The sequence below is a fragment of the Lacerta agilis genome, chromosome 4, assembly GCF_009819535.1.
Source record: "Lacerta agilis isolate rLacAgi1 chromosome 4, rLacAgi1.pri, whole genome shotgun sequence".
NCBI classification, from domain to species: domain Eukaryota; kingdom Metazoa; phylum Chordata; class Lepidosauria; order Squamata; family Lacertidae; genus Lacerta; species Lacerta agilis.
In genome coordinates this window covers 8,536,051-8,559,070 of record NC_046315.1, presented here as the reverse complement: position 1 = coordinate 8,559,070, position 23,020 = coordinate 8,536,051, and the positions used below count along the sequence as shown (strand labels likewise).

The following is a 23,020-nucleotide window of genomic DNA, read 5'->3' as shown; positions in this document are numbered from 1 at the left end:
GGCAATGGATTCAAACTACAAGAAAGAAGATTCCACCTAAACATTAGGAAGAACTTCCTGACAGTGAGAGCTGTTCGGCAGTGGAATTTGCTGCCAAGGAGTGTGGTGGAGTCTCCTTCTTTGGAGGTCTTGAAGCGGAGGCTTGACAGCCATCTGTCAGGAATGCTTTGATGGTGTTTCCTGCTTGGCAGGGGGTTGGACTGGATGGCCCTTGTGGTCTCTTCCAACTCTATGATTCTATGATTCCTCTAGGCTAAACTTACCCAACTCCTCAACCGCTCTTCATAAGGCTTGGTTTTCAGACACTGGATCATCTTCGTCACCCTCCTCTGCACACCTTCCAGCTTGTCAACATCCTTATTAAATTGGGGTGCCCAGAACTGGACACAGTATTGCAGTTGTGGTTTCGCCAAGGCAGGATAGAGCAGTACTATGACTTTCCCTGACCTGGAAACTAGACTTCTGTGGAAGCAGCCTAGAATACCATTAGCTTTTTTTTTGCTGCTGTGTCACCCTGTTGACTCATGTTCAGCTTGTGGTCTACTAAAACCCCTAGATCTGGGCAACCATTGGAGGACGTGTGTCTTTCTCACCGTTCCCAGTTAGGGATATTGCCAAGCTTAATAAGAGGAGAAATTTGGGAGCTGGAAGAATAAATCAAATTAACACACACATAACAACCTGTGTCTCCAATCAATCATTGTAATCAAGTATTGAATTATACAAAATATATAAATTAACAGTTTTTACAGAAGGCACATTTGAGGCTTAATGAAGTCCAGGCATCCACACAATCTCCTTGACCCTTGTCACAAAGCATAGGGTGCTGCTGCTACTGAACCATGACTGTCGTGACAACTTAGAATCTCTTTCTTGGCCAGCCCGGTTTGTCTGTGGTACTGGCCTTCCCGGATTGTCTTAATGCACTTTACGTCCTTCCCGAGGGTGATGCTTTTGATGGAAGGCAGAAATTTCAGCATCGTTTTCGATACGGAGTTCGCCACCCCTGTGCCAGAAAGGTTGAGCTCCTGCAAAGAACTGAGGCTGTAGAAAACCTCCGCATTCAAGGATTTGACGTTGGGGTTGTTGGACAAATCGAGCACTTGGAGAGCCGGCATGTCTTTGAAGGCGTACGGCCAGATCTCCACCAGGTCGGGAATCCCGCCGAGCGACAGGTGGATCAAATCCTGCAGCCCCCGAAATGCCCCTTTCTCAACGGCCGCCACCGGGTTCCCGTCAAGGTTGAGGTACCGGAGAGGGATCCCTTGAAGGTCGGGGATCCTCTTCAACCTGTTTCCAGACAGGTTTAAGCTCTGGATATTGGGAATGGCTCTGCCCTGGTGTCCGGAAACAAGGCTGATCAAGTTGTTCGAGAGGTCCACGTTGATGGGCTTCCCTTGACCTTTGGATGCAAAGATGTTCGTGGTGATGTCCAGGATGAAGTTGTTGCTGAGGTCCACATCCCCCAAAGGCGACCCCGAGAAGCATTCGTCCGGAAGGGCGACCAAAGAGTTGTGACTCAGATCCAAAGATTCCAGATAGCGGAGTCTGGAGAAAGTGGTGGGATAGATCTTGGAGATCTTATTGTAGCTCAAGTCCAAGCTAACCAGCGTGGTATATCCGGGGCCGGTCAACATGGACTCGTTGATGGAGTCCAGGTCATTTGACGACAAATCCAAGTAGGTCGTATCCAGAGGAATGGGGACAGGCACGATATGGGACCCGATCCCACTGCAGTCCACCTTGGTTAGGCTGAAGCTGTCGAAGAGGCCGAAGCTCTCCACTTCACAGTGGCACCCTGGGAAGCAGGTCTTCGAAGCGCCAACGTTCGGGGAGAGCAGCAGGAGGTTGAACCAGATTAAGAAAGGCATTGCTGGAATCTGCAAACAGGAAACACAAGCGGAACGTCAGGAAGAGTCACCAGATAGTGGCACAGCATGAAGAAGGTACAATTAGTGGGATGGATATTCCGAGAAGGATATTTCAAAGCAGGGGTGGTCCTTACAAAATTACCCTGATTTGGAGGTTGCAAATTAAGTGATCGGGTTTCTAGATGGCAGCTCACAATCAGCAGCTCACAATTCTTCGGCTTTTGGTCTCCAGACTTTGTCCGGACTCCTGCATATCCACTGCTTGCCACAATTTTCACCTCGATTGCCCAGGCACCCACCGCCTACATTTTCTGGCAAAATCTGCTTTTCGTTCCAAATGTTTAATTGGTTTTTATTTATTTCATGAGGGCTATACACCACTTGATTGAAAACAACAACCCTTAAAGATAGAATAAAAATGAAAAAAATTCAAAACCCTACTTAAAACATAAAAAGGTAAAGGTCCCCCAACAGTTAAGTCCAGTCGCGAACGACTCTGGGGTTGCGGCGCTCATCTCGCTTTACTGGCCGAGGGAGCAGGCGTTTGTCCCGAGACAGTTTTCCCGGGTCATGTGGCCAGCATAACTAAGCCGCCTCTGGCGAAACCAGAGCAGCACACGGAAACGCCGTTTACCTTCCCGCTGGAGTGGTACCTATTTATCTACTTGCACTTTTGACGTGCTTTCGAACTGCTAGGTGGGCAGGAGCTGGGACTGAGCAGCGGGAGCTCACCCCATCGCAGGGATTCGAACCGCCAACCTTCTGATGAGCAAGCCCTAGGCTCTGTGGTTTAACCCACAGCGCCACTCGTGTCCCATGCAGAATGTAGGCACCCTATATATAGAAAGGAGCAAACCAGTGATAATTTAGGGAGCAGGCTAGCAGGCGGGGCCCATGACTTACATCCTATAGCATAGGAGACACTAAGCTATAGCTTGTTTCGAACCGCCGACCTTCCGATCGGCAAGCCCTAGGCTCAATGGTTTAGACCACAGCGCCACCAGCATCCCACTTAAAACATACAATAGTTAAAATACTAAAACCGATTAATACTACCTTCAACTTCCTATGCATCTGGGTAGGCTTGTCGAAACAGAAAATGTTTCTGGTGGGCACCAAAAAGAGTACAGTGGTACCTCAGGTTACATACGCTTCTGGTTACAAACTCCGCTAACCCAGAAATAACACTTCAGGTTAAGAACTTTGCTTCAGGATAAGAACAGAAATTGTGCTGTGGCTGTGCAGCAGTGGCAGCGGGAGGTCCCATTAGCTAAAGTGGTGCTTCAGGTTAAGAACAGTTTCAGGTTAAGAACGGACCTCCAGAACGAATTAAGTTCTTAACCCGAGGTACCACTGTACAGTGAAACCGCGTGATTGATCTCAATAGGCAGGGAGTTCCAAAGTGACGTGCTAAATGAGTTCTTATGAACACGGAACGGGAATTATGTGACACAACAGTAGTGCCAGTTCTGTTGATTGAACTTTTTCCCAACTCTTATCTTTTGATCGCCGTATAATTGATGCTTTTGAATTATGGTGCTGGAGGAGACTCTTGAGAGTCCCATGGACTGCAAGGAGATCAAACCTATCCATTCTCAAAGAAATCAGCCCTGAATGCGCACTAGAAGGACAGATCCTGAAGTTGAGGCTCCAGTACTTTGGCCACCTCATGAGAAGAAAAGACCCTGATGTTGGGAAAGATGGAGGGCACAAGGAGAAGGGGACGACAGAGGATGAGATGGTTGGACAGTGTTCTTGAAGCTACTAACATGAGTTTGGCCAAACTGCGGGAGGCAGTGAAGGATAGGCGTGCCTGGCGTGCTCTGGTCCATGGGGTCACGAAGAGTCGGACACGACTGAACGACTGAACAACAACATCTTTTATATGTTTTTAGCTTTCTGCATTTTATCGGGGTTGGTTTTAATTTCTGTGAGCCAGCTTGAATCCCAGTTCTGGGGGAAAGGCGGAGTATTAATTTGGCATGCCCCCTTCATGCCAAAGTCTAGCACGCTCCTATGTGCTGGTGTCCTGCACTGAGAAAATATGTGCGCTCGCTCCGTGCTACACTCCTTTATTTAAACAAGCTTTGCAAACAGGGCTGGGTGCATCTTTGCCCTGCTTCTGCTATTATTTTGGTCGGGTGCCTCACTCCTGAGTTCATCTCAAGCTGCGATCTGGATTTAACTTCCTCCAAGTTTCTGAAACAAATCTCAGAATTGGCTTAAGTGCAGTTTGCCATCATTTTCAACCCCACAACCCTGAAATTAAGAGTCTCATGCTCTTACCAAGGTGATTCAGCTGGGATCGCTCAATCAGCAGAGCACGAGACTCTTAATCTCAGGGTTGTGGGCAAAAGATTCCTGCATCGCAGGGGGTTGGGCTAGATGACCCTCAGGAACCCTTCCAACTCCACGATTCTATGCCAAAGTTTTTTGGTTTTTTCTGAAAGCAGCGACCATAATGGGCACCCTGATGAGAGCCGATGGATTTTTGCAGCCTATTGAACTTTGAAACGTGCCATTTTTGCATGCTTGACAATAAAATAAAATAATCAGGCTGCTATCACTTTTTTCTTAAACAAATGGCAATCCCCGTTTCAAAAATTGAACCCAGCTGGGTCAATACTTTCTAACAGCCACACGACGGCTCTGTTCTTTTCTCTCGGAGAGGTGAGTAAAGGCAGTTTATATCTCTGGAAAGTGCCATTAACAGCCATAAACTTTGGAACTGGACTGATTGATCTCAAAAACCGAGGCAATCGGACCCCAGTGTGAATTTACAGCGGTGAAAAGTTTAGCAGAAGAAAAAAGAGAGGGGGATTGAGAGAGAGAGAGCTATTTGAAAACGACAATGGCAGACAATAGAGATAAATTCCACAGCCTCGGGAGGAAAGAGACGATCATTAGGGCCTTCTATTTTTAAACAGGAAAGAGAGAGACAGCAGCCCAGCAGTGAATAAAGCTGTAGGAAATAAATCAAACCTCGAGTGATGTTGTTTTAATAGCCTCTCTTCGCCAGCCCTTTTAAGCATCCCCCTTCTTACAAAAAAAAATGTACCTGCTGTTTGTCAAGTTTTAATAGACTCCTGGGTTGTTGGGTTTCTCTCCTTAACCTCAAGCACTGATTAATCTGTCCACCTGCATTTAAGTCAAGACTCCACAACTGGTTACACACAGATTTGCTGCCGCTCTTGTTTTTCCGACACAGGTCATGTTAAAAAAAAGGGGGGGTGGGGGGCGTTTAGCTGTTTTAAGCTGAAGCCTCAAGGAGAGGAGCGAGAAGCTGGTTCTCCTACCTGCTTGCCAACTTTCATGCTCATCCATAAAAGCTAATTCAGTGACGAGGTTGGAGAATCATAGAATCAGAATTGCAGAGTTGGAAGGGACCCTTTAGGATCATCTAGTCCAACCCCCTGCAATGCGGGCTTTGCCCGACGTAGCGCTCGAACCCACAACCCGGAGATCTCATGCTCTACCAACTGAGCTATTCCGGAGGGAGGAGGATTAACTGGTAAACCGCTCCGGAAATTGTAGCTCTGTGAGCGGGTATAGGGGCCTCCTAACAACTCTCAGCACCCTTTTAGAAAACTACAGTTCCCAGGATTCCTTGGGGGAAGCCGTGAGCATTCAGAGCAGTAAGATGCCCAGGCTGCGGTTCTTAAACTCCCCCCCCCCCAGCCACTCTTTGTTCGCACTGCACTGAATTTCTTATTGATAAGAAATACACTGGAAAACCAAAAGAGGCAGCTCCCAGCAGTGCTTGATTTATAACACAGATCACAGCTACTTTATAATATGATCATGGGGCATCCAGAATAATAATAATAATAATAATAATAATAATAATAATAATAATAATAATAATTTATTAATTGTATCCCGCCCACTCTGGGCGGCTTCCAACAGAGATTAAAATAGAGGAAAATATCACACATTAAAGACTTCAGGTGTCTTTTAAGAATCATATAGTTGTTTATCTGTTTGACGTCTGATGGGAGGGCATTCCACAGGGTGGGTGCCACCACCGAGAAGGCCCTCTGCCTGGTTCCCTGCAACCTCACTTCTCGCAGGGAGGGAACTGCCAGAAGGCCCTCGGAGCTGGACCTCAGTGTCCGGGCTGAATGATGGGGGTGGATACGCTCCTTCAGGTCTACTGGGCCGAGGCCGTTTAGGGCTTTCAAGGTCAGCACCAACACTTTGAATTGTGCTCGGAAACGTACTGGGAGCCAATGTTGGTCTTTCAGGACCGGTGTTATATGGTCTCGGTGGGCGTTCCCAGTCACCGGTCTAGCTGCCGCATTCTGGATTAGTTGCAGTTTCTGGGTCACCTTCAAAGGCAGCCCCACATAGGGCGCGTTGCAGTAGTCCAAGCAAGAGATAACCAGAGCATGCACCACTCTGGCGAGACAGTCTGCGGGCAGGGAGGGTCTCATCCTGCGTACCAGATGGAGCTGGCAGACAGCCGCCCTGGACACAGAATGGACCTGCGCTTCCATGGACAGCTGTGAGTCCAAAATGACTCCCAGGCTGCGCACCTGGTCCTTCAGGGGCACAGTTACCCCATTCAGGACCGGGGAGTCCCCCACACCTGCCCACCCCCTGTCCCTCAGAAACAGTACTTCTGTTTTGTCAGGATCCAAGCTCAGCCCAGGGAATCTCATCCTGAAATCTGCCCGTAGATCCTGACCTGCCTGCTGGCAACCCTTGAGCTCAGCATCTGAGCCACAAATCAAGCAGTTCTGTGTTCAGAATAGATTTTCGACCCTTTCCAGGCAAACGGCCCCTAAATGAGCTCCTTCGCTGTCTGATCATTATTCAGTGCGATTTACGGTTCTCCCGAGTTTGCCTGCTCTTCTTTTTTTTGGGGGGGAAGAGACGGGAGTGATTTTATCCCTGCAAGAAAACAAATAGAAAGCTATGAAGACAAATAAGCCGACCAAAAGCAAACACAGACTCAGCCACCAAGAGAGGAAGAAAAGCTTCATGCTCAGCCCTTAATTAACCCCAGATGCCTGCTTTTTAGCCCCCAAAACGGGCAACATCCCTGCTTCCTCTTGAACGAGTCCCTGCAGCTACAAAACTTTACTTTTAATTTAGAGTTTCTACCCTGCTCTTCAGCCAAAAAGGCCCCCAGAGCGGCTCGAGTAGAATCAATTCAGACCAGACCTCCCCTGCCTGCAGGCTTGCAATCTGAAAGGCAACAGCACGACACACAAGGGGAAAGGGTTAGGGAGGGAAGAGGAAAAACAAAGAAATCTCAGACACATTCTCCCCCCAAAAAAACAACCCCCAAGGCGAGTCCTGAAGGTTTATACTAACTTGTGAATCACTGAATAGAACTGAATGGAGGCCTGGCACCTCTTCATGACAGGTATTGTCTAATAAACAGGAGGTAAAGAAGAAAAAAAGACCACCCACTGCTCATGACTTCCGTTTGTTTGGAGCTGAAATTCAGGTTTGTTAGGAGCTGAAATTCAGGTTTGTTAGGAGCCAAAATATTTTTACAAGAACCTTAAAAGAGAGAGTAGGATCTCAAGTTCAAACAATATTATTAATACTATTATTAATAATCGCATTTGTATCCCACCTTTCCCCCATGGCATACAGAGTTCTCCCCATTTTATCCTCACAACAACCCTGTGAAGTAGGCTAGGTTGGCTAAGAGATACAGTGATAGGTCCAGGGTCACTCAGTGAACCTCATGGCTAAGTGGGGATTCGAACCCTGGTCTCCCAAGGTCCTAGTCCAACACTCTAACCACTACACCACACTGACTCTCGATGTCCCACCAGGGGGGGGCTTTTGGTTCGACTCACGTCTCCGCGGGAAAACCTTGCCCCGGCTTTTGCACGCATGGCCACGAAAACGGCAAAAATAGCGCAAAAACATCAAGCACACATTCTACTCATGTAAAAACACCAGGCAGGCCCCACAAATAACCCAGAGATGCATTTTAAACAAAAGGACACATTCTACTCATGTAAAAACATCCTGATTCCTGGACTGTCAGGGGCCGGATTTAGAAGGCGATTGGGCCACATCCGGCCCACGGACCTTAGGTTGCCTAGTAAAGGTAAAGGGACCCCTGACCATTAGGTCCAGTCATGTCCGACTCTGGGGTTGTGGCGCTCATCTCATTTTACTGGCCGAAGGAGCCGGCGTACAGCTTCCGGGTCATGTGGCCAGCATGACTAAGCCGCTACTGGTGAACCAGAGCATAAAATCATAGAGTTGGAAGAGACCACAAGGGCCATCTAGTCCAGTGTTTTTCAACCACTGTTCCGCGGCACACTAGTGTGCCGCGAGATGTTGCCTGGTGTGCCGTGGGAAAAATTGAAAAATTCAAGAGAATTACTTTATACATAGTCAATATAGGCACAGAGTTAAATTTTTTAACATTTTCTAATGGTGGTGTGCCTCGTGATTTTTTTCATGAAACAAGTGTGCCTTTGCCCAAAAAAGGTTGAAAAACACTGATCTAGTCCAACCCCCTGCCAAGCAGGAAACACCATCAAAGCATCCCTGACAGATGGCTGTCAAGCCTCTGCTTAAAGACCTCCAAAGAAGGAGACTCCACCACACTCCTTGGCAGCAAATTCCACTGTCAGGAAGAAATTCCTAATGTTTAGGTGGAATCTTCTTTCTTGTAGTTTGAATCCATTGCTCCGTGTCCACTTCTCTGGAGCAGCAGAAAACAACCTTTCTCCCTCCTCTATATGACATCCTTTGATATATTTGAACATGGCTATCATATCACCCCTTAACCTTCTCTTCTCCAGGCTAAACATACCCAGCTCCCTAAGCCGTTCCTCATAAGGCATCGTTTCCAGGCCTTTGACCATTTTGGTTGCCCTCTTCTGAACACGTTCCAGCTTGTCAGTATCTTTCTTGAACTGTGGTGCCCAGAACTGGACACAGTATTCCAGGTGAGGTCTGACCAGAGCAGAATATAGTGGTACTATTACTTCCCTTGATCTAGACACTATACTCCTATAGATGCATCCCAGAATTGCATTGGCTTTTTTAGCTGCTGCATCACACTGTTGACTCATGTCAAGTTTGTGGTCTACCAAGACTCCTAGATCCTTTTCACATGTACTGCTCTCAAGCCAGGTGTCACCCGTTTACCTTCCCGCCGGAGCGGTCCCTATTTATCTACTTGCACTTTTGACGTGCTTTTGAACTGCTAGGTGGGCAGGAGCTGGGACCGAGCAACGGGAGCTCACCCCGTCGCGGGGATTCAAACCGCCGACCTTCTGATCAGCAAGCCCACCGTCCCACAGACCATGTGGTGGGGCATAGGAATTCATTCATTTTCACCCCTTCAGTAGGTTGTACAACATACCTGCCCCTGCCACCTTGCCCCACTCCTCTAAACTCCCATCTGCCAGATTATGCCAGCCAGGACATTTTGCTGTCATGTTCCAAGAAAATAAACCACGGGGGGGGGATTTTTTTAGAAAGCTGCCAGTTCGAGGCAGCCTTGCCGCCAGACAGGGTTAAGAGGAGGAGGATGAACAGCTCGGGCTGAACACCACAATCCCACAAGTCCTTAGCCCTGTGCTCATCTCGCCACAGCCCTTGGCAGACTTGTGTACGTTATGTTGCAACACACAAAGGGGTGGGAAGAGGCGATGGGTCTGTCAGAAGCCCTCGGCAGACACAGAAAAGGGGAAGGTCAACTTCAACCGCAGGCAACTCGCTATTGCGAATGCCAACGGCCCTCCGACCCCAATTGGGAGAGGGATCACAGCTGGAGGGGAGAGCTAAGGTGTGGGTTTGAGGGAGGGTTTTTTGCACCCAGAATGGGCTGGGAAATCTCCAGTTAGAAGTGGAAGGGAAGGAGCAGTTCCAGCGGAGGAGGATTGGTAGATGCATCGGACAGAATATGCCAAAACGTCTGAATTAACAAGTAGAATTCAAGACCAGGAGAAGGAATGATTTAAAGAAAGAACGGGGGAAACTGGTGGAATATATGAAAAACCATCGTAAACGACTCAAAACGTTAGCAGGATCGGACTATTCGGAGCGGGGGTGGGGGGATAAAATTAAGACGGTAAAACAGAAAGAAAAAGGAGTACTTTGAATTTGCAGCAGAAAGGGGAAAATTATAGCGAGCCATGGAAGGAGGAGAAGGGAAGTCGATATGAATGATGCAATTTGTTTAACTGTTCTAAAACTGAAAACGATAAATACCAGTAAATTAAGAGAGAGAGAACACATCCAATTAACAATGAAAGAAGAGCTTGCTGGATCAGGCCAGTGGCCCACCTCTGGTGGCGGAAGCAGAACATTGCCCCCTTGGCTAGTAGCCATCGATAGCCCTTATCTCCCATGAATTTGCACGCCTTCCTAAAGTTTGGTCCGTCTAGCTCAGCACGCTGTACTTTGGGCTGGCAGCTGCCCTCCAGGGTCTCGACCACAGAAAGTCCTTTCCCATCACCTGATCCTTTGATCCGGTTGCAGGAGGGAAGAGGGTCTGGTGTGCTCAGGTCCTGCCTGTCGGTTTCCCAGGGTGGCATCTGGCCGGCCATGGAGAAAACAGGATGTTGAACTAAATGGGCTCCCATTGGCCGGAACCAGCAAGGCTTTCCCTATGTGCTTAAATTACGAATTTATCTCCCACCTTTCCTCCCAAGGAGCTCTTCATGTGGTTCCTCCCTCCCCATTCTCTCCTGAAAACAACCCAGTGAGGTAAGCTAGGCTGAGAGTAAGTAACTGGCCGAAGGTTACCCGACCAAGTTCCTGGCTGAATGGAGATTTGAACCCAGGTCTCCCAGATCACAGGAGTGGGATGGAAACACGGCACTCCATCAACTTCTCCAGATCATCCAAGCAGCTCCTGCAGCCTCCCGGTTCCTGATAGGAGGGGCATAGCATCGCAGCGGAGCTCAAAAACAAAAAATGTTCCTAGATAAAATAAGCTGGCCTCAGGGACAATCAGGGGCCTGCTTTGCAATTTACGCACGACTCTAACCGATTAATCAGGTTAATTAAACTGAGGAAACGTCTCTATTTCTGGGATGCGTTTTTTGTTTATTTGGAGTACAGGCTGGGACTGCTGGGGAGGTTTAGCCCAGAGAAAAGAAAACTGATACGAGATCCATCTTGAAATATGGGAAGGGCTCTCCCCATGGAAGATGGAGCAAGCTTGCTTTCTGCTTCTCCAGAGGGCAGGATCCGAAGCAATGGATTCAAGCGACAAGGAAAGAGATCCTGACTAAATATTAGGAAGAACGTTCAGAGGGGAGGACCTGTTCAACAGTGGATTTACTCCTCCCAGCAGTAAATCACACCATGCAACTTAGAGTTAAGTCTTTATTAGCAAAACACAATTGGCAAAGGAGTGTCAGGCCGAATGGGCACAACAGCTCATCGCAGGTGGGTATTGCCCGAGGCATCAGTTACTGAGACTGAAAGTCCACACCTTTCCACAGCCGGCTAAGTCCCCTTCCTCTCCAGGGTTTTTTCTCCAAGCAATCGGAGACTGCGCCTGCATACAGCCAACCTCTCCTCCACCCTTTTCATGCCTCTTCTGGTTCTGGGAGACAAGTGAGGAGGGAAGCTTGTTGCAGCAGGAGAGGGAGAAGAGAAGAAGAAGAAGAGTTTGGATTTGATATCCTGCTTTATCACTACCCGAAGGAGTCTCAAAGCGGCTCACATTCTCCTTTCCCTTCCTCCCCCACAACAAACACTCTGTGAGGTGAGTGGGGCTGAGAGACTTCAAAGAAGTGCGACTAGCCCAAGGTCACCCAGCAGCTGCATGTGGAGGAGCGGAGACGCGAACCCAGTTCCCCAGATTATGAGTCTACCACTCTTAACCACTACACCACACTGGCACAGGGAGACACCTGTGACTCTTCACCAGCCTGACCCGTCTCCTGGCCTCCCTCCTCTCCAGCCTCTGCTTCTGCTTCCAATTCTGGCCTTCTCTCTGCAACTGACTTTCCCTGCTCACTAAATCTTGTGATCACCTCAGTTTCCAACGCCCCCAGTCTTCTCCCTCTGACCTCTCTCTCTCTCAAGATTTTATTGGAAAATTGAACAAAATCACATACTAAATCTTCCATACAATCATACAAACACATAAACTTACATTGTCAAATTTACACAAACACATCACACATGTCCTCAATACATAAACCCACCACCACCCTACACCCTACACCCCTGTTGTGATAGACTTTCAATCACGCAAATTGTAGTATCACTTGGTCTCTGTTAATTTCCCTTGCATATTAATAACCTTGTATATTTCTTGTTACTCCAAATTTCATTATTATATATATAAAGCATGATAGCTAAATATCATTACATATTTCGTTTTCCATTTCTTCTTTATACTGATCACGGAACTCGCCTTAGTCTGATAGTTCTGCTTTTTCAATATAGTTTTTTAGATATTCTCTAAATGCCTTCCATTCTTTCTGCACTTTTTCCCTTTGAGATCCTTCCAACCTTCTCCATAAATCTAACCACATTGTTATATTCTATTAATTTCGCTAACCATTCCGTTTTAGTCGGTATCAAGACACTCCTCCAATTCTTTGCTACCAAAAGCCTCGTAGCCACAGTTATATATAAACACAATACTTTATCAACTTCTTTTAGGCTTTCTGGTATTATTCCTAAGAAGAATCCTTCGGGCGTTTTCCTAAATGAATATTTGAATTTTTTTCCATTTCATTATATATAACATCCCAGAATTGCTTAATATTGGGGCACTCCCTCTGACCTCTCTCCCACCACCACTCTCCGGCCTCTGAACCTTATTCCCTTGGGGGGGGGTCCCCCAGCAGGTTCCTCCCACCATTCTCCTGTGTCCAACCAGTGGCGTAGCATGGGGGGGGTCCACGGGGCGGTTGCTACGGGCACAAAATTGATTTGTTGTTGTTCAGTCGTTCAGTCATATCCGACTCTTCGTGACCCCATGGACCAGAGCACGCCAGGCATGCCTATCTTTCACTGCCTCCCGCAGTTTGGCCAAACACATGCTAGTCGCTTCGAGAACACTGTCCAACCATCTCATCCTCTGTCATCCCCTTCTCCTTGTGCCCTCCATCTTTCCCAACATCAGTGTCTTTTCTAGGGAGTCTTCTCTTCCTATGAGGTGGCCAAAGTACTGGAGCCTCAGCTTCAGGATCTGTCCTTCCAGTGAGCACTCAGGGCTGATTTCTTTAAGGATGGATAAGTTTGATCTTTTTGCAGTCCGTGGGACTCTCAAGAGTCTCCTCCAGCACCATAATTGATAGGGGTGCAAGATTTCAACACCCGGTGCTGCCTGAATACAGCTACATGCTTCAACGGAAAACAGCTTCTCCATGCAAACCAGGAAATGACCTCTCCAGACAACGGAACAACTCTCCTTTTCTTATCTCCGCGACTGAGATCTCCCAGGTGACGCGGATGCCATTAGGCTGTTGAATGTGCTTGTGTATTCCAACCATTTACCTCCCCCTCCCACTACCTCTGCGCAGCCCGGGGCTCTGGCAACCCACGTTACACCACTGCTTCCAACCAGCCCCACAACACGGGGCTAGAACGTCTTGAGATGTGCTCAAGCATTCGCCTGTGGCTGTTGCATCACAGGGCATTGCTAACAACCGGCAAGCCTGCAGGGATGCTTGCTCACCGCAAGCGATCTTAACAACGAGGAACCGTTGAGAAGCCTCAACGGTTCCGAGGGCAGGGTTTCCAAACGGCCGTTTGAGATGCTGCAAGATCTACGGGCAAGATTTCTGCAGCTGCAAGGGGGCGGGGAAAAGAACCGGTCCATTGGAGATCTGCTGTGCCGCTTTGCAAACCGACCTGACACAGATGCAGGTAGCTGTCTTTCGGCCCGCAAACATCGTTCCAGAGCCTGTCCATGCCCAGAGCTGAACTGCATGCCCCGAGCATGGCTGGCTGAGCACAGGCTAGGCGCCAACCTGCGGAGAAGATTCCTACAGCTACCACCTGCCAAGGCAAGGAAGTGGAACAAGCCAGCCTGTGTCCGGGCAAGATTCCAGAAGCGTTGGTCCACCGTCTCAAAAAGACAAAAGGACTATTGTGGTGCCACGAGGGGCTTGGGGGGGGGGCTGATGCACACATGGGAGTGTGTCTGTGCGCCAAAACACTGGAAACAGCGTACGACAGGACAACTGCATGGCTGCCTTGAACATCCCCCCCCCCTTGCGAATGTTCCCCAGCACCTGCATGGGCCTTCCACAAATGAGGTTGTGATCAGTGGCGTGCGGTGAATTTTTTGGAAAGGGCAGAGGCACTAGCTTGCGAGGGTGATTGGCGGCGGCGGCGGGTGTGTGTGTGTGTGGAACGCTGGGACATCCTGACATCACAAGCATGAGCATGTCTCCCTCCCCAAACTGGGAAGAAGCTTCCCAGGCTTTGAGAAGGCGGCACCAGGCTTTAATACTTGAATACTCTAATTCAGAAACGTCGAACAAGTAGATCGTGATCTACCGGTAGATCACTGGACGTCTGTGGTAGATCACTGGCTCCCCAAAAGAAGCTCAACAACTTTGGTTCCACTAAAAAAAGCTCATTTTTTTGCCCTGCAGCCCACCAAAACAGGGCTTTCCTTGTACCTAAAAAAAACACTCAACAACTTTGACCTGAATGCCTAAAAAAACAGGGCTTTCCTCCTCCCCAAAGAAGCTTAACAACTTTGACCTGAACCCCCAAAAAGGGGGTAGATCACTGGCAGTTTTTAATTCTGTAAGTAGATCACAGCCTCTTGGGAGTTGGCCACCCCTGTTTACTGGAGAAATCGGCTCCCCAAGATATCGGCTTGGCCAAGGAGATTCAGGAGGAAGAACAAAGATCCAAGCTCCTTCCTGGCATGAGTTACAAATCCAACACTATATCCCAGTCTCCCCCAACCTGGGGCCTGCTAGAAGTCTTGGACTACAACTCCCATCGGTCCTAGGAATCGCATGCTGGAGGTGTTAGAAACTCAGATATGTACGCTAGGTCCCCGATGGCACCTGAAATCTAGGTTGCAGTCACCACAGCAGAATGTCTTTTCACCAGGGGGTTGGACTAGATGAACCTCGGGCACCCTTCCAATGCTACAATTCTATGATTTAAACTACAGTCGTACCTCAGAAGTCGAACAGAATCTGTTCCGGAAGTCCGTTCGACTTCCAAAATGTTCAGAAACCAAAGCGAAGCTCCTGCAGCCAATCGGAAGCCCCACCGGATGTTTGGGTTCCAAAGAACATTCACAAACCGGAACAGTCGCTTCTGGGTTTGCAACTACCGGGAGCCAAAACGTTCGACATGCAAGGCGTTTGGGATCCAAGATACCTTGTACATTGCTTGACTGCAATTTGCTCTTACAACAATTCACTTGTCCCGGTACGTAAGGAGGAGAGATACACACAGTGGAAATGGAAATGGTATTAACTATGAACTAAGGCAGAGGTTTATAAACTGGGGTCACCAACCTGGTGCCCAGAAATCTCCACGTAGTCGCATTTGGACCTGCGCCAGTAGGAAAAGGCACCCGGCTAATTTCTAACACTGCATCATGGCTGTGGCTGAGAGTGTGATCCAAAACCTTTGGAGGACACCAGGTTGCTCTATCCACTAAACCATACTGCCCAGGGTATGACTATATGCCACCGGAGAAACAGCAACTTACTTTTGTCTCTGCGGGACTCGTTTAAGTTTATCGACAGGGAAGGGCAGACACTGGCCTTCAATTTCACACATCTATTTTAGTCCCAAACGAAGGGTTATTTCAATGGCCTGCTGAGCCAAATTCTGCCAGGCAGACACTCTTGCAGTGCAGCAACACAGTGAAACCACAGAGATAAAACAAATATTAAGCCTTGGCTGTAAGCAGACGAACCAGGAAGCGAACCTCACTTTGCCGAGTGGAACTTACTTCTGAGTAAACACGTCGGAAGGCTCGGATTGCCAGAGGGCCTCACTGCAGTCAGAATTTCAAGTTCCTGATCTTATATCCTTGCCTACCTGCTTCGGGGTGTCTGTCTCCTTGCAAATCCCCCCCCCAAAAAAAAAATTTAAGTCTCGGTGCTCCGAAATCATTTTACTTCACCCAAAATAATGTGATAAAGGGTCTCTTTCTCTGTATACACATTTATATACCTTTAAACCATATGCTTCCCCCTCAAAGAATTCTGGGTAATGTAGTTTGTTAAGGGCTGCTGGGACCTCTTAACCCTGAGAGGGCTAAATGACATTGCCTGGAATTCTTCGAGGGAAAAATGTGTGTTAAATGGATGCACAGCCTATGTTTTCGGTTTCTGAATCAGCAGAATAAGGCTTCCGACTGTTTATTTTTTATATATATAAAAAATAACACACACACACACCCCCGCAAAAAACCCACACACAACCCAAATGCACAATGGTTCAGAGTCAATTTACCAGTATCTGTCTCAGACTTCCTTTTGACTAAGGCATGACTAATAAACCTTTCCTCATTTTCTTGCCCCGTTGCAAAGTTCACTGGAGGTTTTCTTTAAATACGACAATTACAGTGGTACCTCTGGTTAAGTACTTAATTCGTTCCGGAGGTCCGTTCTTAACCTGAAACTGTTCTTAACCTGAAGCACCACTTTAGCTAATGAGGCCTCCCGCTGCCACTGCACCGCCAGAGCACGATTTCTGTTCTTATCCTGAAGCAAAGTTCTTAACCTGAAGCGTTATTTCTGGGTTGGCGGAGTCTGTAACCTGAAGCGTATGTAACCCGAGGTACCACTGTATTGTTATTTTTCTTGCAGAGGCATGAATTCTCTCCATGCTGGAAATCTAGGCCTTGACTCACCTACATGCAAAAGTTGCTGGGTAGCACTGAGGGGCAGATCTAGTCCAACTCCTTGCAATAGGATCGCACTCTTACAGCAGGGGGCGCCCATGTTAGCACCCGTGGGCAGGGGCGTCGCAGGGGGAGAGGGGGCGGGGGGCCCGGGGCAGCGCCCCTGCTGGGGGTGACACACCGGGGGGCGGCCCCGCCCACTGGGCTTTTTTAAAACTTTTTTTACTTTTTTTAAAAAAATTCTTTTTAGGCTATTTTTGGCACTGCCGGGGTGGAGCCGCAGGGGCGGCGAGCGAGGAGGGGTGTCACCCCCCCTCGCTGGCCGCCCCTGTGGCTCCGCCCCAGCAGCGCCGAAAATAGCCCCCCCTTCCAGCGGCGCAGCTCGGCATGGAGGCAAGGGGCGGGCCAGCGAGGTGGGGTGCCACCCCCTCCTGCCTGGCCTGCCCCTTGCCTCTTTGCCAAGCTCCGCTGCTGGCTGGCTTGCGGAGCCGGGGCATGGAGAGGGGCCGTCCCTCTCCCTGCCCCAACTTGCGCTCCGCCAAGGGAGCCCCAGCACCCCTTTGTGCAGTGGCTGCTCACGCAGGCACAAGCAGCCGCGGCACGAAGGGGTGCCGCCGCCCAGCACCCCCGGGGGTGGGGCGTCGCGTGCGTCATGACGTCATGACGCACGCACCGCAATGCCCCGCCCCCAGGGGTGCCTCTTGGCTTCCCGTCCCCGGCAGCCAAGGGGCTAAGAATGCCCCTGCCCGTGGGCACAAGCTTTTCAGGTCGACTTCTTCCCCTGGTTACCGCCGCAGAAACTGGAGCGGCACCCTCGCCACTCGCTGCTAGCTGCCCACCCAGACACTTGACTGGCTCCCATCATCTGCTATCACAAAAAGCGCACCAAAGCGACTTACAATGCAAAACAAGAAACAGCAACAAATACCACCACCGTGTGCAGGAACAAGGATAAAACCAGAACCTGAAGTGTGCAAGCGTAAATAGTTACACAAAAAAGACATATCCAACTAACGCCACCAAAAGCATGAGAGGCCATACGCATATCCAATAACCCTCCAAGTTGAGGGTAAATAAGTCCAAAAAATAGCTTTGTCTGGTGCCTGAACATAGGTAATAATAATAATAATAATAATAATAATAATAATAATAATAAATTTATTATTTGTACCCCGCCCAACTGGCTGGGCTTCCCCAGCCTCCTTGGGCGGCTTCCAACAAATGTTAAAATACATTAAAATGACTTTGCCAGGTGGGCCTCCCTGGGGAGAATATTTCACAAACAGGGAGCCACCACAGAGAAGGCCCAGCTGGTCCAACCTAGCAGAGCCACCCACCTTGAAGGACATGCCATACTATTTTCTCACTTGATACCTATGCCTGTTCATATTCCTTTGCCTATTTTTATGTTCTTTGTATACTGTGTTACCGTAGTTTTATGATGTTAGCCGCCCTTAGCCTGGCTCCGGCCAGGGAGGGCAGGGTACAAATAAATTATCATCATCATCATCATCGTTATCATCATCATTATTCCTCATTCCTCATTGTCAATTTCAGATTGTAGATTCCTTGAGAGCAGGGACCCACCTCTCCTAGTCTGTGTACAATACAGCAAGGCACCACAGGCAGTGAATCATAGAATCGTAGAGTTGGAAGGGACCCCCAAGGGCCATCTAGTCCAACCCCCCAGCAATGCAGGAATCTCAGCTGAAGCATCCATGACAGATGGCCATCCAGCCTCTGCTTAAAAAACCTCCAAGGAATGTGCCGTATTAAAAAAAAAAAAAACCCGAAACAATGATCTCTTCTTAAATAAAAGACAGGATATTCTAAAACTCAGAGCGATTCCTGCTTTCTTTCGTTTCGCGCAGACGCTTAAGCATTGCACCCAAACCCAGCACAAGACCTCTATTTTTACGTCCAGGAATTTCAATCTAGACAGGGCAATTGACATGTCTGGGCTTATCTCCCAAGAGCAAACCTTTTAACCTCTTTCTCAAGCTTTGTATTCAGAGAAGGGGTTTCCCCCCCTCCCTCAATTCAGGAATCCCTTTAATCCTGCCATAACTTACTAGGGAAGTTTTTACAGCAAAGGGTCCCGGAAACAGCCTCCTACTCACTTTCACAACCTTTTTCCCGATAATTTGGCCTGTTTGGGGGATGGGAGGGTGGGGGGAAGGAAGGAGAAGGGAGGGAGAGGAGGGTAAACCGCAAGGTGGAGGGTTGCTGTGGGTGGGTGGAGGGGGGTCATGAAAACAGAGAAGGGGGCAAGGTTTGAAAGCAAAGGCTGGGCACTGGAGACAGGCACCCAGAACGCCAGCCGCCGGATCTCGTATTACTTGCAGCCACCGTGGCAATTGCTAGCGCAAATCCAGGAAGAGCAGAAACCCAGGCCAGAAAGTAGAGAGAGGGAGCCAAAGGAAAGGAGCAGTTCAAGATTATAGAAACACAGCGGCACCTTGGTTCTCAGACTTAATCCGCTCCGGAAGCCCGTTCCAAAACCAAAGCGTTCCAAAACCGAGGCGCGCTTTCCCATAGAAAGTAATGCACAATGGATTGATCCGTTCCAGACTTTTAAAAAACAACCCCTAGAACAGCAGTTTAACATGAATTTTCCTATCTAACGAGACCGTTGAGCCATAAAATGAAAGCAATAAACAAAGTCACACAATCAATCAATCAATCAATCAGTAGCTGAACTGGGTTCCACGGTCACCCAAAAATGAGCCGTAAAAACCAAAACGCAAAATAAATAGCAAAAACAGGCAGACCTCAGCGTAACACTCAAACTGGAAGGGCGGCACTCAAAACGGAAGCGTAACACTCAAAACGGAGCATGTTTGGCTTCCGAAAAAAGTTCGCAAACCAGAACACTTACTTCTGAGTTTGCAGGGCTTGGGTTCCAAGTTGTTTGAGTACCAAGGCGTTTGAGAACCAAGGTTTGTATAGCCAATTTCATTTGCCAGGGGGGAGGCAGGTTTCCTGTGTCCCCACTGTGGAAGGACGTGTGGATCCCCAACTGGCCTCCACAGCCACTTACAGACTCACTGCTAAAACCCTGTTTTGGAAGACAATCTTACTCGGCTACAAGGGATCGCCAAAGAAGAAAGAAATTGGTTCACATCGGCATCACCGGATTTCTCCACAGTGAGGCAACGGAAGGGTCCCAGAAACTCAGAGGCGGCACACCTGCTTGGAATGCAGAAGGACCCATTTTCGAAACTCAGCATCTTAAGGTAGGGCTGGGAAGAACAGCTGTCTGAAGCTCAGGAGACCCACTTATGTCTGACTCAATCAAAAGGCAGATTCTTATGAGGTTCTGGAGTACCTGCTTGGCATGCAGAAGGAACCAGGTTCAATCGCTGGCACTCCCAGGTAGGGATGGGGACTGCCCTGTCTGAAACACTGAAGGGAGCTCCTTCCCCGCTTCCAGATGGTGTGCAGAATCAAAGAATCCTAGAGTCGGAAGGGACCCCGAGGGTCATCTAGCCCAACCCCCTACAACACAGGGATATGCAGTTGTCCTGTATGGGAATCAAACCTGCAAGGTTATCATTATCAGCACCAAGCTCTCACAAACTGAGCTCTCCAGGCTGTTACGTTAGGGAGCCAGGCGAGCGAAAGATGGACAGCACAAAACTCAGTCCTGATAATCCTGGAGTGGCGGAGCTGATTGTACGACCGGAATAAGGAGGGGCCATTTTCAAATGCTCGCCCAAATCATTATACCCCCCCTCCGCCCCACTTATTTGTTTTTTTAAAAGGAAACAGAAACACGTGGGGGTGAATGCTCCAGGTGAGGCTGCTCCTTGCGCAGAAACTTGCAGGTGGGGAGCATCCAAAAACATGAACTCCGACCTCCAGCGGCACAGTCCATTCCCCATTTCAGAACTATACCACCTTATTCTACCAACCCATATGTCTCTGTCCCTGGCAGCTACATGGCTGAAGTGACCCTGCTGACAAGCATGTGCGTTTCGAAGTTCTGTTCCCGGTCCATTCACATGTGCAAACCATCGCTGGGTGCGCGTAGACCAACAGGCCAGTGTGTGTACATGCAAACAAACATTTGCCCCTTTGTTTTAACGACCCGTTCCCCACCTTACAATGTTTGACTTGTACACTTTAAATGTCTTAAGTATGTAACTACCCAAACACCTAAGGAATCAGCCCTAAGGAATCCAATGAATTCATTCCACACACTAACCCATGTTAGCGGCATCCAAGGCTAAACACACCGGCAACGCAATTTAATTATAAATTAATTAATTAATAAATAATAAATAATAATAATAATAATAGCTTCTTCGCAATTAAATATTTTAAGCTCCTCACTCAGCTGGCAAGAAAGCAGCTTCATTTGAAAGCATCCTTTCTTAAGCCAGAACTTTGCAAAAGTCCTGGAAAATAATGAAAGCCTTTGATTTCAGGAAGGGAAAACTGACATACACAAAACACACACACCTCTCTTGAACAGACCGGCTTCAAGGGCGTCCCTCGGTTTTGATCAGCTCACTCCATCGCAGTTTCTCTGGAAACCGACCCTTTAAGTTTCAAAGCACGTGTACACGTGTGTGTGTGTGTTCGCTTGTTCCACCCCCGGGGACAGAAATGGGTGCTTTAAAAATCTACCCCAAGAAAGAAACCTCTCTCTTCAACGGATGGATGGATAGAAAACAGACCAGGTATCCAACGTGGTTAGTTTAGCATCGAGTAAAAAAATAATAATGAATGAATGAAAGGGGGAAAGATGCAGGACATCAGAACGTCTGAATGCGCCCAGGGAGGAGATGTGGCGAGCCCGCCTTCCCGTTAGGGGAAACGAGCTCCGGGGAAAACACGGCGCAACTTTCATAAAGCTCACCTTTGTCTGCTTTTCTCCAGCTCTTGCAACCTGGAAAAGAGTCCCTCCCCGCGCCTGCTCTCCGCAAACGATGCGAATCCAATTCGCATCCACGCCCGCCCTTTTCCAAGTTCGGGTCGCCGGCAGAGCAAGCCAGCAGCGCCGACCCCACCCCCCACCCCTTCCTTCTCTCGCAAAAAAGACTTCCAAAAGAGGGTTGCCAAAATCAGAAAGTTTTGCCTGAAGAGCACACAGACCGCCGCTCACCTTCCTTTTTTATTTTATTTTTTTTTTGCTTCCGAGACTTGAAATGGAGGGGAGGTTTCTCCGCTTCCGTCTGCTCCTCGGCAGCCAGCTCCTCTCCAGCAGAGGTGGGAGCAGACCGGGGTTCGGAAGAAGCAATTTAAAAAAGAAAAATACAACCAACCCGGCAGTGGAGCAAGAAGGGGGGGGGTGGGAAATCGAGGCTTGCAATGGAATCCACGAGGAAAGCAGCTTTCAGAAGTAGCCGGAGCAGCTGCCGCCTCCACGGCCACCGCTTTTGCAAATCGCGGCTGCTTGGCTTGTCTCTTTTTGTGGAAGTCCCCAGCAGCAGGCAAACTGGATCTCTTTTCTCCGCGCACACACACAAAAAACACACCCCTCCTGGATCAGCCTTTCACCTCCGCTCGATGCAACCCCTCCTCCTCCTCCTCTTCTTCCCCCTTCAATGCACTAATCCCTCCTTCTTTCCCCGCATCTCCTCCTCTCCGGCGGCCAGGCGGGCGCGCGCTCTGTGCGAGCATGTGCCGGGCTGCCTCCCCAAAGGCACCAGCTGAACAGCGGCGGCTGCATCTCCTCTTCCCTGCCTTCCCCGGGCGGGGAGCGTCTCCAAAGTACACAGCTCCGCCCCGCGCGCCCAACCGAGGTGGCAGCCAGCTGCCGGGGCTCCGGGCTTGGGGAGGGCGCGCCTTTGCGCTGCTGCGCGCAGGGACCGTCTCTCTTGTGTGCGCACAACTTTGCAGGCGGTAGTCACCTCTCCCTGGGTTGGGGGGGGGGGGAAGGCACGGGCGTAGCCAAGGAGGGTGTAATGGGGCAGCTCCCCCCCCATTATCCTCAGTGGGGTTTTTCCTAAAAAAAAAAATGTTTAGGGGTACTCTCATTTTCCCACTCATATTGAAATACTCAGTGAGGCCAAACTTGGATTCACCAAACGTTTAGGGGTTTGCGTACCCCCAGGGGAAAAAAAGCACTGATATTCCTCAAAAAGTATTGGAAAGCATTAAAAAAAATAATTAACGGAGGTTCTGCTCCCCCCCTCCAGCAGAAGCCTGCCCCCCATCTCCCCCCCCCAAAGCTTTTGGGGGAGATTTCCCCAAAACATGTCATCAACTTGTTGTGCAACCTCCTAGAAAAAATCCTGGCTGTGCCCATGAGGGGAGGGTGGAGTTATGCAAGGGGAGATAATCGTGTGTGTGTGTGTGTGTGTGTGTGTGTGTGTACTGCAGGCAAGGGTAAAGGGGGGTACGCAGTCTTTCAAAA

At 49.0% G+C, this 23,020-nt stretch overlaps 1 protein-coding gene across 4 annotated transcripts; it reads right to left on the bottom strand.

Moving 5' to 3' along the window:
- Window positions 1-684: 684 nt before the first annotated feature.
- On the bottom strand, window positions 685-22,299 carry TSKU (tsukushi, small leucine rich proteoglycan). Of its 4 annotated transcripts, none has more exons than XM_033145993.1 (2): window positions 22,162-22,299; window positions 685-1,880 (listed from the first exon to the last, which is right to left on the bottom strand). In XM_033145993.1, exons 1-2 carry the CDS (start codon window positions 22,282-22,284, stop codon window positions 810-812), a joined length of 1,194 nt encoding a protein of 397 aa, XP_033001884.1. In that variant the 5' UTR covers window positions 22,285-22,299; the 3' UTR covers window positions 685-809. The 4 variants fall into 4 exon arrangements, with proteins under 4 accessions (XP_033001884.1, XP_033001888.1, XP_033001885.1 ...); XM_033145997.1 differs by lacking the exon at window positions 22,162-22,299 and adding an exon at window positions 21,521-21,652; XM_033145994.1 differs by lacking the exon at window positions 22,162-22,299 and adding an exon at window positions 21,121-21,346.
- Window positions 22,300-23,020: the final 721 nt, after the last annotated feature.